Here is a 26119-nt window from a genome sequence, read left to right on the forward strand (position 1 = left end):
CTGGTGGTAGCCCTCCATACATTTAGACCCTTAGAAAAATGATGATTTGAATGATACAACGCAGCAAAAAACCTTAATAACTACATTCTCTTGGGAAATGCAGAATTGGAGAATTGGTTAATATTCTAGACTAGAAGAAGAAAATCAACAGACAGATGTATGTACACAGTAAGTTCAGAGCTGCTGTTAGTCAACTTCAGTCGCATATCTTAGCACATGTATATCTGTCTCCCAAAATGGGGATTTAATCCTTAAGGGTTCCCTTGCTACACATTATTTCTCTAAACAAGAGACAAATATAATACAGTATTACCAAAGTCGATGATTCATTCTGATATGATACTTAAAACATGCCAAGGACGTTAGCTACATCCCAGCCAAACCTCACTGTCTGAAATAAACATTGATCTGATGGACTTCTGCATTAATTTTTAAAACATAACAGCAGGGGGCAAAGAGGTCCAGGGATTTTCACTGGTAACCAGCAGCTTCCACAAAGGGGATAGGTATGCTTTCAGTGCTCGTTGTCTAAATAAAAGCAGAATTTGTGTTGGTGGGTAAATTTTGAAGAATTCTGTTTTTTTTTAAGGATCTTTCAGAATAATTCCATGTTCAGTAAATACTCTGGAAAAAATGTATCCTGCCTTGCACATTGTACCTAAGATTGCAGAAATGTATTTTTAGGGCCATGAGCTAAATTAACATCTGGCTTGATTGATATTTCAGCTGTAGTGCACACACTTGGACTGAACGTAGCCCATGGCTTATTTTGTGCTCTCACATTATGGAGTGGCATTCATCATATGTTCATATAGCATGCAACCTGGCCCCAATGGCTGAATTAGTCTTGCATTTTCAGCCATCTGACATACTTGCACGTTCTCCACATTTTTTATTACTTTGCTTACAACTAATTACCCGGGCTATATCAGACTATTTATATGCTTTGTAAACACTCCCCTTTCCAAATGTTCTGTGGCATTATTTTCTTCAGTCTCTTCATGGAATATTGTCAAATGAGTGAAGCAGCTGAATGGGAGAGGCATAAAAAAGAATGGAAAATAAATTATGTAGTGTCAACAAGGAAGTGATAGTCATTGTTAGCAAATATTTCTCTGATAGTTATGCTGTTTAATTACACATTTGGAGTAATATATTACCTGCTGCTATGCAAAATGAAGATTGGGGTTTTTCTTTCTCTCCAGCTGCCGCGTGGAGTAACTTCAGCACAAATTGCCATAGTGCAGAACAAGCAGCTCTGGTGCCACTGGGATTCTTCCCACTCCTCGGTGATGGTCTGATGGCAGCGGTCAGTCTTCAGTGCCAGCATTTCCTCAAAAGTATCATTAAGATAAAACAATCTTTTTCCTAACAGATGCATGCCTTGATCCGTATGAATTACCAGTTGTATATGCAGAACTGGGGAAGGGCGTGCTTGGCTGGCTGCTGCTAGCACATGCCTCATCTTCCCAGCAGTCAGTATGAAGCCTGGAAGGATGTTTCCTATCACCAAGTTTGCTAAACCAAAGGCCTTCAAAATCTCTTGCATCCTCCAAAGTGCAGGAAATGGAGTGGAGTGAAGGCATCAAGTTGTGGCTGGCTGTCAGAGGCACATCTGAAATACTTCTCTCTTCAACCAAGTTTCTAAAATCTGGACTTCTTCCACAAAACCCATGTCTGTGTTTGACAGTTACTGGGATTTTGCTAAGGTAAACTGGACTCAACAGACATGATATTGCCAAAAATGAGGGATCTGTTCATGTCACTGAAGTATCTGGATGGATCTGAAAAGAGGATTTTATTTCTTGGAAAATATAACCCTTTTTTGCTTGCCCCAGTTTCTTCTGGAGTCTGCTCTGACAAACGCGGTGTTCTAGGACCTGGGAATGCTCCACGGGACCTACCCTCTCACAGGAAGTCTGCTTATAATCAACTCATACTGCCTCAGCTACCCTGGCGAGCTGAAGACCCTTGCCTCCCTCCCACCACCAAAAAACAAACAAAGAAACAACCAAAAGAACCACCACCCCAAAACTCAACCTATAGACTATTAAGCTTAGGGAAATCACTTTGTAAATAACGCTGCTTCAAGAATAATGCAGATCTTCTGGAAATATCTGAGGATATTCATCCAATTTTTAATGTGTATTTAAACTATAAAATACAGGCTACAATTCTTTGTAAAGGAATAAGATATTTAACTTTTTTTATTAAAACCTGTTTCATTCAAATTCTCCAGCAGGCAAATAAGTGCTGTTTTATTACATATGTAACTCTAAAATCATTGTAAGTTAGCTATTACGGGGAAAATACTTCACTTTGGAAAAGAGCGGCTAGCTTACATGTGTTGGGCAATCAATTTAAAGCAAAGCTAAACATCTGATAACCATAAATGCCATATTTTTTGGTAAGCACATTCTAATGCCTTAAATACTTAGGGACAATAAAGTGCTCCCTGAACTATGAAGTAAAAAAAGAACAAACTATAGAATTTTTATGCATTTTTCTTCTTACTGGTTTTAGGGAGGTCCACAGTCAGTCTGCAAAGGTCTGTCTCAGCTGGATCGTTTCAGAAAGCTTTGTACTGCCCCAGCAGCTTCTGAAGGGAGATGAAAACCATATTGTTTGATGATGAAAACCTATGTTTGAACATGGAGACTGAGTTAAGGTTTGGCATCTCCTGCTTCAGCAAAAATACCTAAAGTCTGGCAGTAAAGTGGACCATTGTGCCAGTCCGATAGCTCTTGCCTTTCCATTAAAATTCAGGCAAGTTGTGAGCTTTGGAAATGTAGCAGTTCCCTTGTGTCCAGGAGAGACTTTGCAGCTTCCACCACTGCTCGTCCTGGAAGTCGCAGGGTGCAATGTTGGTTGGTCTCGAGAGGAACCCGAGCACCAGAAGAAGCTGGAGCCCTGTGAAAAATCATCCACAATCCTGCAAGAACTCCAGTGTGCATTGCCAGACTGCAGGCAATAGTTAATGCTGGTGCTTCGACTTACAGTTGAGAAGTCCAAAGCTTGTAACAAGGATCATTTACTAAACCTTTGTGTGAGTTTGGGTCAACACAGTGCAGTTACATGCATCATCTGTTGTTCAACTGTTTTGATGATTTTTAAGCCAACGCCATATAATTAAACCACCATGAGGTTTTACCACCGTCTAATAAGAATAATCCAGGCACATCTGGCTTAACAAATTTTTTAGATTCAAGCAAAAAATTCTCATCTTTCAGATGTATTCATCTCTTCTCTTTTTTTTTTTTTTTTAAATCAGTGCTTATTGTTTGGTTCAGTTTTACTCCAAGAATAGTCTCTACTGTGAGATGACTGGGAACAGAGGGAAGGGGGAAGAGTTGCTCTGAAATCATGCTGTGCCCGGTGAAAGTCCCTTGCTGTAACAGTAGTTCTTGTCCGCATATCTAATCAATTTTAAATAACTGAAGAACAGATTTAAAACCTTCATCTCTAAAAATAAGGTGATGAAAATAGGCTATTAAAAATACCACACTATATTGGTGGTACAGCTGCAAAGGATTTACAAAAATTAATTATACTACTACTATAAAAATATCAGCATTGAAGTTGGTGCCAATGTATTTTGGTCTGGGATTCCACATATTCAGCTGTCTGGTATTTTCAGAAAAAGCGATCTACTTAAAGTCCCTTTCTGTATAGAAAAATTTCCTGCTATTATACATGCCTCATCTAGAATTCTCACTTTGGAAATTAAATATCCATGACGCAAAAATACCAAGTCCTACTTAAAAATACTTTTGGCTTGCTTCTTTGATCCAGAGGTTCCAAGAAAGTAAGTCCCAATTTTTCCCTTTACTGGAAGCTAAAGAGCACAGGAGAAGTCTGATGCTGACATACCTGTACCAAAAAAAGGGGGAAATAGTGCAATTTATATTGATAATGTTAGTATCTACTGAGTCTGGAAACTCCTGTTTTAATGAACAGCATCAACAAATACTGTCAAGTTTAAGTTACTCCATTGCTCTGCATGATTTAGATAGGCTTTGTAATAAGAGACTCAAAAACCACTTAAGAGAATTGGTGAGAAGTTGGAGGAAACTTTCTGATGTATCAGATCAACGGGAGAGAATTGTGAGAAGGTTTTCTAAAGTGAGAATAAGTTCCCTTTTTCCAAGGCAGAGATTTAATGTGGTTTTAACTACCACTCATCACGAGTAAGTGGAGGAGTAAATCTTCTGTAACCTGTCCTTGATGTTGCCAGAAGCTAATTTTGCAGAAACAGGCCAAAAGCATATTTCAGCCCTGTTCCTCTAGTGAGGGCTGGAAGCAAAGATGGACAAGAAAGACCTTTCTAGGACTAATGAACTGAGGAATGAAGCATCTTCCGCAGTTGCTGAGAAAAGAATGGGAATGTCTTTGGAAAAGGACTGGCCTAACGCAGACTTCTTTGTGGCTTGGGAGCGAAATACTTCTCAGATGACTGCGCTGTTTCTTCCAGATGTGTGAGCAATTTTTAGTGCTGCTGAGATTTTGCTAGCAGGCTGCGAGAGCACTATCGGTGTGGGCACTTTCATTCCAAATGAGTTCCATTTTTATTCTTCTACAGAGAGTGGTTTTCAGGAAATAACTGCAGATTTTATCCTACAGAAAGATGTCCTATACGATGCTAGTTCTTTTGTCCCTTTCTTCCTATGCAGAAGGGTGCCAGTGAGCACTACCAAGGATGCCAAGCATCCCTGGGTGACACAAATGAGTTTCATATAGAACTATCAGAGCTTTCCTGTTGTTTATTTATTTATTTTCAAAAATAGGCTTTTACATCCCTTCGTGGATGGAGATGGGGCAGGTTTCATACAGTGACAGAGGACTGGGACCCTTTGGGAAAGGCTTCTCCACGGGAAAGCTCCTGGAGACTTGCTGAGGAAACCCTGTGGTGCAGGGGACCCCACCGAGGTTGCTGAAATCCTGTGGTGGGAGGTCGCAACCACCACCCCAGTGGGAGCACTGGTTAAATGCACCCACTGAGGTCTGTCTTGCTCTCTGTCTCAGCACATGCCTGTAGAGTTTGTGATTTGGTCCTGGGCATACCGACTCTCAGCCATATTTACAGATGTCACCTACAAGTAGCTTTTCAGTTCAGTGAGTATCCCAGAAATACCTCACGTCAAACACATCTTTCTGCCCGTGAGAGTGGGTGTCTCCGCTTCCTGCCTGGATCGCAAAACACTCCATTGATGATGGGACAAAGGTTAACTAAAAATGAAAATCATAGGGTTTTCTTTAACTCCTCTGGTTTTTCTTTCATTAGTTGCTCTTGGGCTTCAAAGCCTTTCTTTGAGATGGAAATTTACTGTGCTTCTCTCTTGGCAGTTTGGCCTGTTTGGTAATTGGAGTCTTCTTGTCTGGTGAGCCATTCCCATGGTTCCTATGTTGCGCTCGTTCTTGCTCTTGTACTTTCCATTCACTTATTACTTTCAGAATAGCTGCTTCTCAGGCTTCTCTCTTCCTTTAATATTTTCTTGTGTGTTTGGCTAGGCTTCTCCGCATTCTTGGTATGGCGTACAGTGTGCCATCACTGGAACAACACGTCACAGATTTTCAGCTGCTGGGTGTGGGGTTGCTCCTCCAGCACGGTTTGCTTCAGTTGCACGTTTCAGCTTTCTCTAAAAGGGTCTTTAACTCTGTGTTAAGGTGGGTCTCTGCTGGAGCTGTGGCTTATTAAAATGGATGATACCAGGTCTCACAAACGGTCACAAGTATCTTGGCTTCAGTGACACACCTTTCCCAGCTGGAGTCACTGGAGCGTTGTGGTCTGGAGCCTGTACTATGTCTTGCGGTTCACTGGGGCTCTCTTCTCTTTCTTGCTCCTGGCTGGATATGCTCCCTTGTTTGCTTTAACTAAGCATCTCGAAGGATCTCACTGGTCTGTATGGTCATTTGTGGCTTGGCATTTTTGTCAGTCCTGACTATTGCATGCTTTTATTTTATCTTAGTTTTATTTATTTATTTTGCTCTGTGTGCCAGGATCTCTGAACTTTAGTCCTCTGAACTCATGGCATCTTTTCTTCTCTTAGCCCCTTCCCCTCACAGGTTTTTGTGTTGGTCTTGTAAGGTAGAAAAATCCTCTCCATTCTGAATTCTTCGGAATGTAAATTTAATTATTTCTCCATAGCAGAAATTTTGCTAGTAGAAAATTAAAAGTGATAGAAGTAAGAAGTCATCAAGAACCATGTTCTTCAAAGGCATTTCCAGATTTTTGGCATATTCAGAACTGGAAAACATTGTTTCTCACTAATTCCTTCTATCGGAAGGTAATAGGCAGATACTATCTATCTAGAGATAGAAGGCAGATACTGGTCATTACAATTTCTTTCACATTCTGCAAAGAAAAATGGTTTCAGACCACTTTTCCTTTTTCTTTGATTTTAGGCATTTTTTGTCAAAGACATGCTGTAATCCTTTCCATTTCTTGTATTTCTTAATCACATTTGATAGCTTGGTAACTTTCTTTAACCAGAGCAATGTGTTAAACATTTTTTTGGCTGCCACAGAGAGAATTCTAAATAAATATTTTGCTGAACTATGTTCCAACAGTTTTGGTACGTAGCCTAACACCATATATTGTGGTGTGCAGGGAAAATCGGTCGCCAGTGGGAACTCAATAGCAGTGTAGATCTTCTGCCAAAAAATCCTAATTCTGGGACCAGACCAGGAAACTTGTATGGGTCCCGTTCTGCTCCTACCAAAGTCAAAGGTAAAGCTCACTGAGTGCAATGGGATAAGACTCAGAGTCCAACTCCAAGTCCTTACATTCCCATTTCACACATTTTCCTTCAAATTCTTATTCCTTTATTTCTTTATTTTTAGGCTCTGGAAATGTACTTACTATTGCTTTCTCCTGTACTTATTTTGGAAGGAGAATCCCAGATAGGAACCTTTTTCCTTGCCACTTACACCGCTTAAGAACATGTGCTATGTGCCTCGCAGCGGGGCTGGAACTCAGCAGCTGTAATCTGGAGTGACAGACGAGCAAGTTAGTTCATGAAAGGAGGAAAAAACTGGTGGAAAATGAGAAAACAAACAGAAGACCTTACGATCACGTCAGAAAGGCCAGAAGTGGTGCCTTGAAAGAACTAATTTTGTCTTTCAGTAATCTTACTTGGAGAGATAAGAGAAATCAGGGACAGGCTGTAGTCAAGCAGGAGAGAGCAGACACGGAAAAATGGGATCTCGGGACATTCGCCATAGGAAATGAAACTCCAGCATCACTGTGTTGGAATGAGAGCTAACACATTTGGAGCTTGAATGTGTCTTTCAGTGTCTGTAAGTATACAGATGACTAAATATAGCTCTTGAAATAAACACAAGTAATCTGATAGCTTTAAACATGGTAGGTTTTGTGTATTAGGCTGTAAAAACACTTGGAAGAAGTGTAGGATTAAGACCGATGCTGACTTTTGGCGTGAAGCTTCGAAGAGAGCTGGCGCAGATCGAACACTCAAGGTGATGGGCTACGAGGTGGGGACTGCTGGACTGTTTCCAGCAGTGCCACACACTCGTGGTCTGACCTCAGGCAAGCCATTTGTTTTCCTCATGCTTTTTGATTTGCTTTCTTTGTCTTCATTCAATGGTGCTCATTGCTTCTGCTAGAAGCTTCAGAGGCTCTGAATGGTGTTAATGCCAAAGGAAAACAACTGAGCTGCAGAGTAGCATTAGTCACTTTACAGAAGGAGGCTCAAGACATGGGGTGGGGGCACAAGGACCTGCCCTCACGGGGCCCCAACCCGCTGGTGCACGCTTGGCTCTGCAGCGTGTGGGCTGCATGTGGCAGGGAAACGGGATGGCACAAGTAGCCCTGGCCCATGCCTCCCATGTCCTGATGGGCCCCTGGACTCCCTACAATGGGCCAGCCAAGGACCCTGCCCAAGTAGCCTGAAGGAAGGGCCCAAACCCACAGCACAGACTTTAACAAGGACATAAAGAAAAAAGCGCCAAGCAGGAGTCAAGTGTCCTACTTGTGAACTTAATTTTGTCATTCTGAATATAGGAAACTGAACAACTGGTGTTAATTTTTAAACATTACACTGCTTTAAGTCACTGCATAGTCAGGGTCAGCAAGCTTTATTTATACCCTGTACACGCGGCTGGCGAGAAGCTCAAGTTGTGCCATCCTTGGCACAAGCACTGCAGGAAGGGGCAATCTCGGCACACGATGCCCTCACCCCACCTCGCCTTGCGCTGCAGGATGGCTCTTAGACCTGTCAATGTGCACTGAAATGAGGGCAGGATTCACCCAGGAAGCCACTCAAGTATGGTCTAAACCAGAAAGAAATGCTGACAAAGACTTGATTACAGCAGCGTCTAATACATCTGGGCAGGAACAAAGTTCTCCTCAGTGAACAAATATATTTTCATGTTCTGCTGTCACTTATTTTTAATGCAAGGTACATAGGAAGGTAAAATGTCATCATTTTTTTCCTTCAGCTTTCAAAATGCAAAGGAAATAGGAAATCCCAGGGTAGTCAGTGAGACGACGAACGTTCTGGGTGATTCAAGTTCTTGAAAATGAATTTGTGTGAAACTAAACAGTGAAACATTCAGGTCAATTCTCTGAGAGTAATTTATCTCCTGTAACTTTGTATTCTGCTATACTCAAGAAAAGTCACCAGTCAAGGTTTGCCCTTGGTTGCCTCACCTTTTTTTCCCCATTTTTATGCCTGTTCCCAGCTTCTTGGACCACGCAGAGGAGGCTTTTTCAGCTGAGTGGAGCATCCTCAGTGACAACATGCAATCCTCATCTTGAGAAACCTTTCTTTGTGCTTTAGCAATTCTTTTCTGCACATTCAGTTTTATTTCATGTCACCTTTCTCCATCATACCTAAAGCTTGAAGATCTTTGCTGCAGGTCTGATGTAAAATCTTTGTGAAATTACACCCAGATAGAGCCAAATACCACAATCTTAACTCGTGTAAAATTTCTGCTTAGGTCAATGGAAGTTTTGCTTAAGTGAGGCTGCAGGATTTGACCGCGGGTTTGCAGCACGGTGTGTATTGCAACGTCTTGCATCGTCTAACTTTACCTTGTGTGTTTTCAGAGACAGCTTGCATCAAGATGTCTTATGGGAAAAAGTTGTGCTAGACTGGTCCTGGGACGAGGCAGGAGAACTGCAGATGACAGTTAAGAAGACCTCTGTCTCTTTAGGAAGAGCCAGCGAAGGGAGTCATATTTCTTTTGGCATCCCCATGCTACCAAATTACATCTGCTCTTCAAACATTCTCCAGAGGGAGGACTGCAGGACCCCACTCCCCTTCCACCCGAGAAGCAGAAGCCTGCAGCACGCTCAGCTTTTCCCCCTCACACCGCTTCACCGCCCCCCTCCCCAATCCCTGCGTTTTGACCCAACCTGCGCCTTCCAGCCCCGGTCCCCACCTGAAGCCCGGCGGGCAGCGCCCAGCGGCATCACCTGCCGGGGTTGTGGGGTTGGGGTCGTGGGGTTGGGTTGGGGTTGGGGTTGGGGTTGGGGCCGGCCCGCCCCGGGGCCGCGTTTGCTGATGTAATCTCCCGGCAGCGGGCGGTGAAACCCAACACCGCGGCGGGTGCCGGGGCGGGCGGCAGCAGCGCCGGACTCCGGCAGCCGCGGGGCTCCCCCGCGCCCCCTGCACCGCCCCCGGCCCCGCCGCGCCCCCTCCGGCTCCCGGCCCCCGCGCCCCCCCCCCCCCCGCGGGCCGTGCGCGGAGCTCGGCGGAGAGCTCGGGGCCGCCGGGGTTTGATGGGCAGGACCTGAGCCTCCGGCGGCGCGGCGCTCGGCTCCGGCTTTCCCTCGGACCTCCGCTGCCCGGACAAATGCATACAAATGCATTTGGGAGCCCAGAGGACAAGGCGAGGACGCATCTCTCCCGCGGCACCAACGTAAGCGGGAGCGCGGGCAGGGGATGGGATGGGATGGGATGGGATCGGGGCTCGGCTCGGCTCCTCACCCGGGGGCTTTCCCGAGCCGCCAGCCCTAACCCGACGAGGTGCTGGTTCCCTGCTCAGGGGGCTGTGGGGGTGCCGGTGCCCTGTAGCTCTCCCCTGTCCTGCCCTGAGGGGAGCGCGGTCGAGGAGCGGTGTCCCCCATCCCCAGGTTGGAGCGGGGCGCTTGGGGGACAGCGTGTCCCTGCACCCGCAGGTGGCCTGGTTGCACGTCCCCCCTTACTGCACGTCTATTCAAGGGCAGCAAGCAAAGCCTGCAAGGCTTAACGCTTAACAGCTGAGGCTGCTCCCTCTGTAACGTGAATCACCAGGTGAGGTGCCCTGCATTTACGTGCTTCTCCCAGAGGCTTATGCGTTTCTAGAGTACATCTGCGATGTGAAGGCAGAGCTCCTCTCTCCTCTGTGGCTTGCCTAAATGCAGACTAAGCAAGATGACCGTGAACTTTTTTGATGGTTGAAATGACATTATAGAGGTTACCAGTGTGTGCCTTCTTTATAAAGTGCTTATTTTATTCAGGCAGTGGCTGGAATGAGGTTTACTGTGAGCTCCGGGTGGGAACGGGAAGGATTTGTTCTGTGTTGTGGTGAGGATTGTGCTGCTGGCGTGTTACCTGGGTCTGCCTGAGCGGTGATCAGCAGCTACGTGGCTGCCCGAAGGTGGTCTGAGTGGCTGCGTCTGCGGGACTTCTGAGTGCAAGTTAAAAACAGGATTTTTGTTTTTTTGGTATTTGTGAAGGGGTATTGCTGATGGAGAAAAGCTGAATTATTGTAAAGTAACACAGATGCAGTTTACCTGAGTACAAAACCTGTATCGCTGAGACAGAATTGTAGTAGATACAGTATATGTTCTGGAGCTATATGGACAGTTTGTCTTGTTTACCTCATTCTCTTGAGAGAAGGCAACCCGGGTGCTTGCCTGTGTTAACAAACCAGATTTTTTTTTGCTAAAGGATCAGGTTTCCTTAGCGTTTCTCAAACCAGCCAGTCTCTTTCAACCTCAACCACGTTTTTGTGGAAATGCCATTAGGTCAGACCTGCTACCTCTATGGAGTGTCTCTGCAGGTTAAATACATAAAACTCCGAAAGCTGCGTGATGTCTGAGTCTGACACAGTTTGCTGACAGAATATTTCATTTTAAAACATGAACAACCTTGTATTCCCCTTGTCTCTTGCAAGCAGTGAGCTGTAGGATCTTTGAAGAGTGATCTACAAAATGCATAGAGACAATCCTAGAAAGACAAGCGCGTTTCACAGGACTGGGAATCCAAGCTGCGTACTTTTGCCTTGATACAGAGGGAAACTTAGTGTCCTCTGTCCAGACGAGCTAATGTGAGGAATCAAGTACGTGCTCGTAAAAACAGTTGTAAAATCATATTTTTTCGTTCATTTTTCTGCTTTTAGAAATGCTAACGCGGTTGTTCCGGATGTGCTAGGTTGTCATCATAAGCCACATGCTGTCCCGAGAGCAACGGGACCACCAGGCAGGGAGTTCCCTTCCTCCACACCACAGCTTTGTTGCAGGACTCCTCTTAGGCCACTGCTCCTCAGGAGGGAAGAGCAATGCATTTTTTGATCCTGTTCCTCTCACCTTATCTTCTGTCCCTTCCTTCCTCCCTTCTATAAAGTTGGGAGCCTGCTGCAAGGTTTTCAGGCGCCTCACCCTCGCTGTTTACCAGGTGCATGGTGAGCAAAGGGTGCGCGACGCTCACCAGGACCAGGCTGTGGAGGCCGCCATGTCCCCGCCAGCCGCGCTGGCTGCAGGCGTCAGAACCCGGGAGCAGCATGGGCCCTGCCACCTTGTCTCGTGATAGTGGCAAAGGAAGACATCTGTCTTCTCAGATATTGAAATAGGTGTTTTTTAACTGCCTGGGGTCGTTGAGAGGCACGGGGTGCCTCTGTCCAGAAGGTTCTATCGCCGGTCCCCAAAAAACCCTCAGGGTTTTACCTGAGTGCCTTATTTGCCTCCTGCTTTTGAGAGGCCAGGGAGGCTGTGCATGGCAGGAGCTCTGCCACTCATTGCTCCTTTTCCTTGCTGTGGAGACAAGGCTCGTAGGAAACTCTGAGAAAATCTGTGTGGGAGGCACGGGATGTTCTAGGGCTGCCTGGCTGAGGAGAGCAGTGTGAAAAACAGATATAGTGCTTTTAGAGTGGGAAAAAACTGGAAGAAAGGAAGGAAGTTACACTAGTGCCCATCAGTGAGGGAGCTGTGACTGCACTTGCTGTGAGGTTTGACTTATAAAGTTATCTGTATGGATACCTAGACGCTCAGGTATGGCCAAGTATGAACAGCTTTGCCAGTGCTGATCCCTGTGGAGGGATGTGCCATCAGGAGACAGAAGAGAACTGCAACACCAGCCTAAGCACTGCTGGAGCTGACAGAGACAGGGGTTGTGCTGCTTGGAGTTGTAGACTGCCAACAGCAGGCCCATCTGGAGAGGATAATCCAAATCTCCTGATATACTACTGTGTCCTGGGTCTTCCCAATGTTTAAACACTTGCCTAAGATTTCCAAGGGGGCTCTTAGTTTGAGTGGAATGAGGGGGTGCACAGTCTGTGTTTGCCCAGGTGGTTCGGGGGAAGGATGTTATGGGGACAGCTGCTGGGAAGGAGGCTGCCTATGCAGCATACGTTAGAAGATGTACATGACACTCTTTCAATTTCTGTGATGGACACAAACTGGGCTGTTGTCTTCAGAGGAGATCTAAAGCAGCAGTGCATGTGGGGTCACTGATGAATGCGGGGTTGAATGCAGCCCTCAGGTTTAGTATGTTCTGTGTCTGTGCTGGTTACGCTGGGATCAGGTTTTCTAGCCTTCTTTAGCAACCAGCTAGTGGTCTTCCTTCCTTCAAATCTGAGGTTTAGGAAACTATCAGGGAATGAAGAGGATACTGTTATGCTACACTGCCATGCACTGACCAAACCCAAGCTCTGTATGCTGCTGAGTAGTCTTCAAATGTGGAATTTTGCTTTGTTGCTTGCCATGACTTGCTTTGAAGCTTATCAGTTTCCTCAGCCGTCTGTCATCCTGAATGGAAAAAAACACAGTCGTTGTCCACGCATAGGAAGAGACAAACAGCCACAAGATCTTAAAGATAAACAGAAAGATAAGCTCTATTTTAAGTGGTGGAATAGCTCAACCACATTTGGAAGTTCCTTCCTGCAAGCAATTATGTAGTTGCCATCAGCTCATGTTTCCATATAAAACAGGAGAGAGGATGCAAAGGTAGGAGAAGGGGAGGAAGCTCAAAAGATAATTGGACTCTAGGACAGGACATTGCCAAGGGGCATTACTGTTCCAATACAGAACAGCTTCAGGCTCATTGTGTGTTGTTAAAAGGGGGAATAATGGCCAACATTTGAGTCAGCCAGGGAGATTGGTCTTCCTGCCACACACTTCTGCATTTTTCTGTTGTCATGTCCCAACAGGGCAAGTCTCCCCAAGTGCTATGGCCTCTGCTAAGGCACATGGACTGAGGCTGAGCTTCTGTGCCTTGCACACTGCTCGCTTCATTCCTGCAGCTACGGCAGAAGATAGATTCAGCCGTGTATGCATTATGCAGCAGGGAACCTGGTCTCTCTGTGTGTGAGGATAGGGTCTGAGAGCTGGCTGCTTTGCTGCTTTTAATGCCAACAGTAGTGATCTTGACCAAGAAGGGAGGTTTTTAATGAACAGGTTCTCTTCAAAAGATAGAATTTCCTTTTTTCATCTTTCGTCTTTGGCCGTGGAGGAGGCTGCATTGTATAGCTTCAATTTAGTTTGCACAAAGTTTCATTTACAAAAATTTGTACTTGTTGTGGAAAAAGGTAGAAGGAAGAATATATTTTCCCATGCATTAGGGACCTCCAGACCTATGGTTGTCTCTGGTCCCTGTTTTTTCTCTTAGCTGATCGCTCATCTGTTCTTAACATTAGCTGGAGCACACTATGTAAGCCAGACATTTGTCTTTACCTCTCACTTAATGTTTCTGTATATCCAATTACATCTGTGTAATTTACAGCCCTGGGAGCATTTCAGAATTTCTTGCCTTCCTACAACATTTGCTGGGAGGTGACAGGGGCAGATACCTGACACTCAGCTTGTCCCTGGCTGACTTTGTGGAAGAGGTTGTTGTAATGTTAAGGAGTGATCTTTGCACTTTGGGCTCTGGGGTTTTCTGAGCACCCTGACTTTGGAGTTCAGTTAATTAAAATGTTTCATGTTATTTTTAATGGGGAATTTTTGTGTCCATGAAAGATAGGAAAAGAGAAGAAAAATTCAAAGAAAAAAAAAGTTCTGGCTGATACGGTGCAATACTTGGACTTCCTTGCTAACACAGCTGTCTACTGTCCACCTCCAAGACTTTTTTTTCACCGAGCTTCTTACTAGATCAAAAGATGAAACACTGTGTGACACAGAAACTGTTTACTCATGAAATTACACCAGAACTTGAATTCTGGTCTTCAGATTTGAATAAAATAAAGTGTGAGCCCAGTAACTGACCTGCTGTCAGGATAACAGGCAATATTAACTCTTTTGCAGAAGCAGCAGAACTGCTGCGGTAGAAGTTTCATGACTGGCAGGAGAAGGACTGAAGAGGGGGACTGCTAGGGACTGCAGTGGTTAATTTTAAAGTGTGCCCTAACAAGCACATTGGGATTTGTGAGGCATAGGCTTTCTCCCACCCCTTCCGTGATCAGAACTAGAACAGTGATGGCTATTGCCAAATACCCTATACAACCTGCAGAGCGGGTGGTGATGGAAAGCATGCTTCTTCTGATTGTCTTGTGAACCAGAGCACCTGTAAGGTGGTAACTGGTTGAGCCTGTAATGCTTCCTTTCTCCTTCCGGCATTTGCTGCAGGTGTTTCTCCTTGTAGCAGGAAGGGGGGACACTCAGCTGGTGGCTGGCGAGTGCCAGCAAGGGCTGGGCTGGGGGCAGTGGTTGAGAGCTGGCTGGGGCGCAGGGGGTGCGCCAGGAGAGACTGGCTCTGAAAGCCTCACGGTGAAGCTGCCCGGGTGGAAGAGGGTAAGTACTCAAACCCACCCTCTGCTAGGTCAATGAGGTTTGACTCTATTTCTCTGAGGAAACAATGATGACAGATTTTTGCTCTGTGATTTCTGGAATGTTTGAATTGCAAATGCTTGAAAGAAATATTAAGACTTTCACTAAATACTGCTTTATATAGGTACATAGATATTTGTAAATCATAGCATGATTTATTTTCATTGAAGCATTACTTCCTGGCTTATGTGTATGTTATCCTCCGTGCTGAAGGTAACCTGGCAGCAAACACTTAGGGGAAGAAACTTGTCTGCCATTACTGTTTGAACTGTACACTCCTCTACAAAGACATGAGGATTTCTTCCTGCACTTTCTTGACATGCAAACCTGACTAACTGGCAAGACTAATTCATACAAAGTTACAGGTGTTTAGTTGCGGTTTTATTACTTTCAAATGCTTTCTGTTTACTCCAGGTGCTCAAGTACTCTGGTGTGGTCCAGCAAACTCTTTCAGTGGATCTCATTCATTGATTTTTCTTGATATTAAACATATGTTAGTGAGCAAGAGGGTTGAGCCGAGGGTTGAGCATGAGTTGACTGCTCAGCATCACTTTGTAGAAATATTTTTTCCTACTGCTTAATCGGTATACGTCGCTATCATTGTTACGTAAAATTGTGTCTGTGCCTGGATGTCTAACATTAATAGAAAATGTTTCTCGATTATTACAAGATTTAGTCACTGGTAAGAAGATTGTGATTAGCTGTTAATCTGGCTAATTTGTGAATTAATGAAAATATAGACTTTTTTAAGAATGGTAAAAATGTATTCCCAACCCACAGATTCAGCATTAATGGTATCTTTGTTTAATGTGAATCTCAAGTTCGTTATCTGTATTGACCTTATTTGCTTTTTTACCATCAGCGAGACCAGAGTATCCATTAAAATTCTATCAGATCATGAAGTTTTAAGTCAAAATGCGATGGGATTTTTTTTACTTTGAAGAGCGTATCTTGTAGTATGATAAAACTTTATCATACAGGAAGAAAAATGACACAACACTTTAATTTATGGTACACAGTGTGATACGGTGACAAGACATTGTAGGTACACTGGGACAAAAGTATCTAGTAGGCATTAACTTGTCACTTGTTTTTTTAGTTTCTTTATGGTAACTTTTTTTTCCAGGAAGAAATTTACTACGTAGCAGCATTCATATTTGAGGGCTGCCACAAGAAAATATAAAACATATGCAGTTACGTTATTAATAAAAGCCATTGTGAAATGTATGTGCTATATATGAGAGCATCCGTGGTCCTTGATATCTGTGCAAAATGCCTTCTCAGCATCAGTGGAAAGTTGTACGATGTGAAGGAGGGCTTGAAGGTTTTGATCCAGGACTTGCTGAAGTCAGTGGTATCCTGACATTGGCTGTGGATGTTGAATCAAGTTTCTAATTCCTTCAAGTCTGAAACTTTGCATGCTTTCCTGAAACTTTGCATATTTTCTCACATGTTGTTTTCTTTTTAGGAAGCCCCTCCTCCTTTGTATTGCAATATGTATAGCTGCGGGTGTTGCACAAGCACCAAAACAAGGTGAGAACACTTTCTTATACCAAGATGCTTAGATTGTTACTAGATCAAGAGAGTAAATGTCTACTAGTGACCTTAGGTTCAGTTCCTTATGGTGACTTAAATATCAGCAGCAGTGCAATGAGAGCTAAAGTTTAAAGTAATCAGTTTGGAAAAGATGACCTTTTGAAAATTACTCAGACTTTCTGTCCATGAAATTGCTTACATATTTAAGCAGACTCTTCATAAAAGAGAAGTCTTGTACAGAGAAAAGGCTTTGATTGTGTCTTCACTGCAAGTGGGTGTCCTTGGGGGTGGCAAGCTATGACTGAGTTACCTTTGCACTTCTGAGGGCAAACAAGCAAACCACTGCATATAATAAAGGCTTAGTCTAGGCTGGCATCATTAAAGCAAAAAGTGAAATTGTGTATTCATTTGGTTTTGCATTCAGATGCAGATGTTAGTGAGGAAATAGGGTTGTCTTGTTTTTTGTTTCTTTTTTGATCTGCCAGCTGTTACATCTGCACCAGATGTGCAGCCTGCACTAGGGACTGTTGTGGGAATGCTAGTGTCCCAGGGTGGTGAAGGCTGACGTGCCATTTATTCTCTTATTTGAAAGGAGAGTGGCAACGTCAGTTCTCTACCATATTCCTTCACCATACAGATGAAGCAAGAAGTAGCTTGTCCTTGGCTGATGATGTGTATGGTAACTGCAAATGCTCAGCTGAATACAAACAGCCGGGTCACATGGTGAATTCAGGGCACGTTCCTGATAAGGTTTGCTAGAGCCCTGTGGGATATCTCTGCAGCCTCCCACCATTACTCTCACCAATGCCTTTTTCCTTCTCATTATATAATGAGAGCTTTTTTTGTCATGGTTACTTTTTTTTTTGGGGGTGGGTGGGTTCCCCTTTCCCTTTGTACTTTTATCTTCCATCAGCTGCTCATTGTTTGCCTGGTATGATTGTTCGCTGTTTTTTTCACATTCAGCTAAATGGGGGACATGTGCTTTCGTGATGATGGGATTTTCCCAGATTTTCTAGTCATTGAGCCAAGTTCTGCATCAGAGGAGGGGAAAAAAAAAAAGTCAGCTTGCTTGACAAGGGCAGCACCCGCAGATGTGTGTGGCCTGCCCTGCTCCAGGCCTGCGTGGACGGGAGGGGAGAGGCTGGGGCAGGGAGGCAGTTTGCATCTTCCCAGTGGAGCTGGGGAGGGATGCCAGAGACAGCTCTGCAGCCATGGTTTGAGTTGTTCTCACTTCTCCATCCCACTCTGCTCTGCAAATAAATAAGCAATTTCTTTTGCTTCTCATGTTCTGCAGCCTTAGAAATGGTTTGTCGAAAAAGCATAAGGAGAGGGCTGTGAAGGCTGCTGGGCCGCCAGCCCTGGGGATGCTCCAGCACCTTCTAGCTCTGTAGGATTTGTTTTCCTGCTGGTGGGGATGAGTGCAGAGGCCCCATCTTCCCTCTGAATCCCTGTATAAAGGACATACAAAAAGTGTGGCTCCTGAAAAGTAATTGAATAAGCGCACCTGCCAAAAACCTTTCCTTAGGAAGTCTTGTAGTTGAACGATAGATCTGAAAATCATCAGAGAAGGGAATGTAAGTGAATGAAGCCATTTTCTCTAGACAGCTTGTGCATCCTTTACCTGAGAAGCTCTTCCTTATGCATTTCAGTCGGGTGTTATAAATTGTGTTCAGTGAAATATATGTAAATATACAGCCTCAGGCTTTAGGAATAGTACTTTGACTTTGGCTTAAGGACACAGAATCCATGTGTCGGCTTGTTTTTCTGTGCCAGTACTCAACCTTGGTGTCTGGGAGAGCATCTGCTGCAACCAGGTGTCCTAACTTACCCAACTCCAGATGCAGCATCACCTAGAAAATGGGTGATGAGTAATCACCCGATGAGTAATTATCCACTGTTCTGGTGGAGCTGACTGAAGAATGATCCTCGCTGTTCCCTTACCAGTACCAGTAAAAGGAAAGTGAGTAATGTGTGTACTGGGGTTGTTGAAAGGAAGAGAGCACCCCAAATATCCTGCCTTCAGAGAAGTCTTAAGTACGAAGGAATGTGGAAAATGAACAACAGAGACTGGACAGAATAGTGATGCAGAACACTACAACCAAGTAACAGCCTGATACCACCACCACCCCACCATTCTCTTTGGTATTATTTTATGCCACAAGAGGGTCAGAAGATTTTTCGCTCAAGTTCATGATACGTTTTTCCTCCCTTTATGATCTGATTATGTTGTGAATTTTAAAAGTAATCCAAGGAGATGGAAGGAAAGCACTTCACACCAAAAACCCCAAACAGCTTTTCACTCAAGAAGCTGAGCCGTTGCAGTTCGGGGGACTAATGCATTCAATGAACAGTAAGCAAAGACAGATGTTGTGCAGACATGGGTAAACAAAGAAAACTGACTACTGATAGGTAAAGAAAGTTGTGGTTGTCAAGCTGGGAGGAAGAGTTAAGAGGGTTGCCTGCTCCCAAAACCCTATGTACTGCCAAGAGCTTCTGAAAGCTTAAAAAAAAGTTGGACCAGAAGTAAAATGACTGGCCAAAGAAGTCTGGAACAGCCTTTTGGCTTGACGGTGGGTTAACAGGCAGCAAGTCAGCAAGGAATAATTATCCGATACTTAATCTTTTGCTGTTATTTTTCACACAGCATTTCTCAGCATTGAGCCTTCTCAAGACCTGTCATTGTTAGCAAGGATCTGTTTGCAGGATGTGGAGAATGTTTTATTTCTCATTGTGCTCTAGGATCCTTTTTCTTTTTTAAAATAACTTTTAAACGATGTGCTGTTTTCAAATTGGAACTTTCAAAATTTGTAGATTAAGGTTTAGGAATGATCCTCTAATATCACTTTAAAATTGGTTGTTTTCTGTCATGGGAGGCTGGATGCTTTATTCTGCAGTTTATGTTTTGGACAGAGATCATAGGTGCATTGCTATTTTTAAATAGGACTACTTAGTTTCAAATGTTTGCAAATACCTATCGAATATCTCAGGTTAGAACTGTGATGTTTAGGTACAGCCTTAGATTAGACTGGCTGTCATGGTGCAGTGTATTCTCCCGCACGCAATCAGCTGGCTCAGCCAGCGCACAGAAGTGCTGGAGCTCTCTCTCCAGCCCTCAGGGAATTATTTGCCTGTGTAAGACCTCTGCATTGCCCAGAGCTCAGGCCCGTGTTTCTTCTTAGCTTTCACAAGGGTAACACATGCACAGCTTTCTCCTGTGTAGCTATGTTCAGACCACGCAGGACTGGGGTCCTGGGAAAGTGTGGTGGTTCATTAGCAGAAGTATTCTGCTTCGAAGCTCTTCTATAACCTGACCTCTGTTATCAGTATGACAGATTAAAATATAGCCTAGTAAATTAATTGCTCTGAGGCAGAACATCTTGAGAAATTGGCGTACGCATGACTTTCTGCAAAGATATGCTTTCCCTGTACCTCTGGCTGGGCTGGCTGCCCGCCAGCATAATCTTGGCACGCCTGCACATCTCTAACATGGCTAGAAACACTACAAGGTGTGTAATTAATTTTCAAGATGCACTGTGCGTTCAGGTTGATGCTTTTGGTTCCAACTTATAAACCACTCTCAAGGAAGTCTCAGGCTCTTTTCATAATTTACTACTGAAACTAAGCCAACATCTGTCTGTCCTTAAAGTTTGCCGTGAATACATTCAGTAAACAGAGGAAGGGAAGGCTGGGAAAGGAAACCTTTTTTCCACTAAAATATTGAACATCCATTTGTTTCAGTTGCTCTTTTCTCTTAAGATAGCAGTGCATCCTTGGCTTCTGTTGATTACTCCCAGTTTTTGTTATGCCATTTAATAGCTTTATTTACTTAATATAAGCACAAATTGTGCAGTAAAAAAAAAAAAAAAAATCCTCAGCTAAATACTGTGGGAAGTACCAGTCTCTTCCTAGTTAGGCTTATGACATCAGTGCAACTGTTAAATACTAGTCATTTTTAATATAGTGTCTTTATATTCATCCTGAAGGAAGAAGGTGTTTAGGCACACCAACTCCAATGTGCCTGTATCTAATTTATGCAATAGCAAATGAATTCACTGATCCTTGACCATTTATTTCTCCTTTCGGAGGAAAGTGGCTTTAATTTCTTACTCCAGGTCAGAATGGAGAGAACCATTCTGAATTGCCTCAGACAACCGGTGTGCCACAACTGTGGTGTGGGACAGCACTAGGGATTTTTCAGTTTCATAAATGAATTAGTCTCCAATGGGCATTACATGAGTGTTTTATTTTCTTTTAGTTAAATTTTGTTCATCAGGAAAGCTGGCTTTAATTGCATTTGTCTGATTTATATGAAAGTTTGTTGTACGTTACTTTAGGGATTTGGAGGCCTTGCTGCATGCAGTATTTATGCTTTAGGAAGCACAGATTCGTTAAGATGCTCTGTGTGCATTTGTTTACATGGATCTGAATTTGAGCTTGCAAACAAAATCAACAATATGCTTTTATTTCTTTTTTCAGCAGTAGATGTTCTTCATCAGCTAGGCCTCGTGAGCAATGTTCAACAGCCTTCAGAGACAACAGTGCCCTCAGCATCGCCATTACTTCAGGGGGTTCGTCTGACCGTAGCAGGAGTTGTACTGACTAGTGATGCACATGTTGAGTCCCCCGTCGCTCAAGTCATACCAGCAAATCTAGGGCATCGTTTCACCATATTGGTTGGGTTGTACTCTTACAGAGTAAATAATGCTTTTCTTTTCAGTATTAGGAACAAAAACAGGCTGCAGTTTGGTGTCCAGTTGCTACCGAGAAAAGTAGTGGTGTTCACTGGAGGGAAGCAGTCCGTATACTTTGAATACAGTGTTCATAATGAACAATGGCATTCGTTTGCCATTGACATTAGAGACAAGACTGTCTCAATATTTGCTGAGTGTGGAAAGAAGTACTATAGCAAGGAAATACATTCTGAAGTAGAGATGTTTGTTTTGGATGGTTTATTTACCCTGGGAAGGATGAACTCTCACTCTGTCAGCTTTGAAGGAGTTATATGCCAGCTAGATATTATTCCTTCTGCAGAAGCCTCTGCAAACTATTGTAAATATGTGAAACAGCAGTGTCGCCAGGCTGAAACGTATCGATCTCAGTTAGGAGCTCCACATGTGTCAGATGGGCTGGATGTTTTTTTAAAGAAAAATACGGGTGAGAAAAAACAGTCAGAAGACATACCTGCTTACAGAAGGAAAGGAGCATCAAACATTCCTGTTACTAACATTGCTTGGATTCACTCTCTACCAGAGTACTTGGAATCACGAAATGTCTCAGCAGAGGCCAAACCTGTGCTGGAAGCATGGCCAGAAACAGAACTTCAGAAGCAGGTCAGTCTGCCCCTTCATCAGCAGGAACCAAGCAAAAGAAGAGGCATTACTGAAAAACCCATGGGTTCATATCCAAATACTTCACATAATGCCATAGAAGATGCAGACAGACAAAGTGAGCCTTCTCTGATCTCCCCTGTAAAAGAGAGTAAATTTAAAAGTGATGGAATGGACAAAGAACGACAGCATGTAGGTGAACCAACCAAAAAGCAACAAATCTTCAACACAACCCTGTACAGTTTGACTGCTGACCTGTCTCTGGATAATCAACTCAGTCTAGGGGAAGAAGGCCCATTTGATGCTAATAAGTCTTATCATGTGGAAAACAGTTATGAAATTGATGTTGATAATTATGCTTATGGCTATGAAGATCGTGACAAAATATTTGAAATGGGAAGTATCAGAGGTTCAAAGGGGGAAACTGGACCTCCTGTAAGTTACCTTTACTACACTCATTATTGTAATGAAGCAACATACCTTTAAGAGAGGCTTTACAATAAGTGTTGCAAAGCATGCCATGCTGTGACTGCTATTTCTCCCAACTGTACTGTACAAATGTTTGTCTGCATTAAGTGTGTCTCACATGTAATTTTGGCCTAAGTGTTGTATATTTTTGACCGGCAGAATACATAGGCATTTGCTTCTGGTGAAGTGATAGGCAAGCCAGACGTTTTGAAAATTTGAAATGCAGCCAGATGTTTGTAACTGCTAACTATGGAGACTGCTCACTTAACAAAATTACAGGATAAACTCATACTGTACACAGACATAGACACTGATCCATGAAAAGAACAACCAGGCTGTTTGGAAGAATGACATGGTTTTCTCAGTTGAGCAATGCTATCAACATTTGTAATGGTAGAAGCAGACCAGTTGCAGAATCTAGACCAGTAAAACCATTCTTAACCCACAGTTGCAGGATCACGAAAGCTGGATGCAAAATAATGTTTAAACTCTTACATTACTCTGCAGCCTTTCTTCAATTAGTGGGTAAGCAATTTCTGAAATGATTCAAATGCACAGTAGTGCTTTTAATAGCACTAATTTGTCCTTTCTTCTGTGTGCATGAAAGCCATGTATTTTTTAATACATAAAAATGGGAACAATCTATATGAAGCTGCAGGCAAGAAAGAACAGCAGTTTATGTTTAACTTGGGAGATATGGTAGTTAATGCAGAAGTCTTTAATTTTTTTTAAACTATAGCATGGGGAAGGTAGTTCCACTTGCTCTTCTCTTGTGTGTGTTTATGTGAATATTACTGGAAAGTAATTTGGTAGATGTTAAGCAGCTCTTAACATTTGAATGTGTCCATAAATTTATGGCATGTATACTTTCAGCACTGAAAAATATTTTGTGTAGTCAGCAGCTGACAACTTATTTAAAAAATCAATTTTTACTCTAACCAGAATCCTGATGCCAAGAGAGGTTGTTACACAATTGAGAAATGCATTAACAAGTAATTCACACTAGTTGAGAGGTGCTCTTGCTTAATCTTTTCTGAATGTGATGTCAATCTGTCAATGTCTCTCTTACAGACGGGATGCAGAAGTTTCTTGTCTACGAGCTAGTGACAGCAGACCTTGCATTTGGCATAGTCTGTAGCAGTGAATATTGTGTGTCTGTGCTGGAGCGTTTTGCTGGGTCAGCATTTAACGTGCCCAAGGTCTTAAAAGTGATATGTTGCAGAGCCAGGAGCTAGATCTAGACCTTTGTGGGCACAAGCTCAGCTGAAAGGGCCAGCAGCAGCCACTGGGCAAAGCTGAAGCATTGTGTTGCCAAAGGGAGAAAAGACCTCTGTATGGCTTTTCCACACAAGATTTCTGTAATGTGCTTGGTGCGACTTGTGTGGCACAGCGCCTGTCACTGTCCTTGGACTCGCAGAGATGCTTTTGGTTTCCTTTCTCAGTCTAGTACACCCATGGAGAGAAAACAGTGGTAATCCAGGTTTTATCTGTGTGGCTCTAACCCTTTAATACATAGGTACCCACACAGTCTTATCAGTGAAGATCCTAAAAAAGCAACAGTGCAGGGGAAGAAAAAAAAGTTCTGATGAGGCATGAAGCCCCCTTTCTTCTTCTTTCATTATGTTGTGGTTGATTTGAACCTTCTTTCAAGATTTCATCACTAAAATAACGTTCGTTCTATTGGAGTTGACAGGCAAGAACTAGCTTTTGTGGTTCTTAAACTCCTCAGCTTCATGTTAGCTTTTAATCATCTACCAGAACTGATTCTTGCCTTGTATAATTAGGCCCCTTGTGTTCCGTGATCCCACAGCTGTGGAATTCACCCATCACTACAAAGCAGGGCTCCAGAATTCAGGCTTTCATTTATGGGTAACATATGGAAAAGGGCACCTAATTCTTCAAAAGTACTATGACTGATTAAAATCCTAGCAATTGCAATGACCAAAATCCCCTAAAAAAATATGATGCAAGTTTAAAGTGAAACAGTGTGGTCTCCTAAAACACTAGTTTGGAGGGAAAGCTGCTCCATTTATCTGCTGAGCCTCTCCTTTTTGTATTGCAGATGGTATTGGCAATGTATAAAGGTTTAAAAAAAAAATTTTTTTAAAAAGTGTGTTTTTAACAGTTTAACTGTCTAACTGATACTCTTCATTGCACAGTGCTAAGGCTGTTTGCAGTAGCATGGTATATAGTTCCAAATGGCTAGAAGGAAGGGTTAGTAAGAGCTGAAGAGCCAAGTTCGGTTACTTACTGGCAGGTAACTGCATCAGCCTGCCTAGCTGCACAGGATTTGACTTCCCCTGAGAAATGAGCTAGGAATTAGTTTTCTTTGTTGGAAAAGTTTTCTGGGTTATGAAGACACTAATCTGGCAGGAGAAGTGATAGAAGACAAAATGTGGTGTTCCTTAGGTTATCTGGTTGGTAAGGACAAGTAGTCTGGAGATACTGCCAGGAGGAACTGGAAATGCAGTCCCTGCATCAGGAAGAATTGAGTCCTGGACGAGTTCCTCTTATTCCAGCCAAGAGGCATGAGGCTGAGAACCCTCAAAGAGGGCAGGAGTTTAGGAATCCTAAATGTGGTGCTACATAGAAAAGCAGTAAGAATGGTGTCATCCGAGATTTCACTCTTAGCATGTTTATCAGTTGAACAAAATTGCTTGCTGCAGCTCTCCCTAGCCACAGGGGATGTACTGGGCAGTTAATTACCTTCACATATCTTAGCTCTGCAGGTAACCCTCACAGTTCCCTGCCCAGGTTGGGAAATCTTTATCTCAGTATCTGCTAATGCAGTTAAAAAGTTAAGCTACTGTTTTATTTTTTATTTTTTTTACTAGAAAAAAATAAAGTTTATCCTAATTATTTAAACGTTTCTTTTACTTCACCTGAAGCTGATACATTTTTCCTGTCTTCTTCACAGAAATCTTGAGAAGCTTTAATCTGTAACCCAAAGCCATGTATATTCCTCTGATGTTAATGACATTGCTTTGGTTGCTGTAGGATTCTTTACAGAGAGACTTCAACAGCTGTACAGAAGGGAGGTTAATCCTACACAAGTGACTGCCTGCTCTAGGGCATTGGGGAAGAGAAGTGTTTTTCGTTTATCACTTCTAATGAAATTCAAATGAAGCAAGTGGAAAAAGATAGGTGGGCATTCATGTTTGGTAGAATCCTGGTTGCTCAAAAATTAATGCTTAAAAAAGGTAGAGAGAGCATGCTAGATGTAGGTAGAAGAATTTTGAGTGACAGAATCTGAATTCTAGATGGCCCAAAACTGATGGGGTGACATTTAGTGCAATATTACATTATTAGTGCAATATTACAGAAATCAGAAGTACAAATAGTTGTTGGGGAATGATTAGTTAGGCAATCAGATGAGGGTATTAGGCTGTTGTTACAGTACAACTAGAGAATGCATCAAGCATTACAGTGATAACCTGTATTCATTACTAGGAGGGATGAGCTTCGGCTATTTTTCTACTGGTTTGAGTATGCTGAGGCCACGGTTGAGAGAGTTGTCCTCAATTTTCATGTGCTGAGCTCTGTCTTTAAATAAATTTAAAAAAACAAAAACATACCAACAGCAATTTGACAGACTGGAAGAACTGTACATGCATCCATAGAAAGGCTGGATTGAATATCCTAGGAAATCTGTGCACGCTCACTACAACACTCATTGAGGACCTTTCAAAAGGTAGTGAAAAAGTGTGGGTTCTACTCTTTTTTTTTTCAGGATGAAGTCACAACTTGAGCTTCTCCCCTCAGTTATATCAATGAAGTGCTCAGAATTCATAAGGATGATAAG

At 43.1% G+C, this 26119-nt stretch overlaps 2 protein-coding genes and 1 long non-coding RNA gene across 9 annotated transcripts in view; 2 read left to right on the top strand and 1 right to left on the bottom strand.

Annotated features, from left to right (window-relative positions):
* The window catches only part of ODF2L (outer dense fiber of sperm tails 2 like), a 60602-nt gene extending 57073 nt beyond the window's left edge, over positions 1-3529 (top strand). The window contains exon 22 of the mRNA XM_083847179.1: positions 1206-3529. The gene's annotated coding sequence lies outside the window, so the exon portion shown is untranslated. The remainder of the gene's footprint in view (positions 1-1205) is intronic.
* LOC310903641 lies at positions 525-9478 on the bottom strand. Of its 4 annotated transcripts, none has more exons than XR_014587633.1 (3): positions 9053-9478; positions 1161-6986; positions 525-1029 (listed from the first exon to the last, which is right to left on the bottom strand). It is a non-coding gene; the product is annotated as an uncharacterized lncRNA (long non-coding RNA). The 4 variants fall into 4 exon arrangements; XR_014587634.1 differs by having other exon boundaries at positions 1161-6156; positions 6860-9478; XR_014587635.1 differs by having other exon boundaries at positions 1161-6712; positions 6860-9478.
* A 7-nt stretch (positions 9479-9485) lies between these two features.
* Positions 9486-26119, top strand: part of COL24A1 (collagen type XXIV alpha 1 chain) — a 135020-nt gene continuing 118386 nt past the window's right edge. For 2 of the 4 annotated variants that reach the window (XR_014587622.1, XM_083847170.1), the window contains exons 1-3: positions 9486-9882; positions 16455-16519; positions 20999-22284. Coding sequence is in view for 3 of the 4 variants with exons in the window: in XM_083847170.1 (XP_083703296.1) it covers positions 9827-9882; positions 16455-16519; positions 20999-22284 (1407 nt within the window). In the remaining variant the exon portion in view is untranslated. The remainder of the gene's footprint in view (positions 9883-16454; positions 16520-20998; positions 22285-26119) is intronic. The other 2 variants (XM_083847168.1, XM_083847169.1) reach the window with 2 other exon arrangements.

The sequence above is a fragment of the Anser anser genome, assembly GCF_964211835.1.
Source record: "Anser anser genome assembly, chromosome: 8".
Taxonomy (NCBI): Eukaryota; Metazoa; Chordata; class Aves; order Anseriformes; family Anatidae; genus Anser; species Anser anser.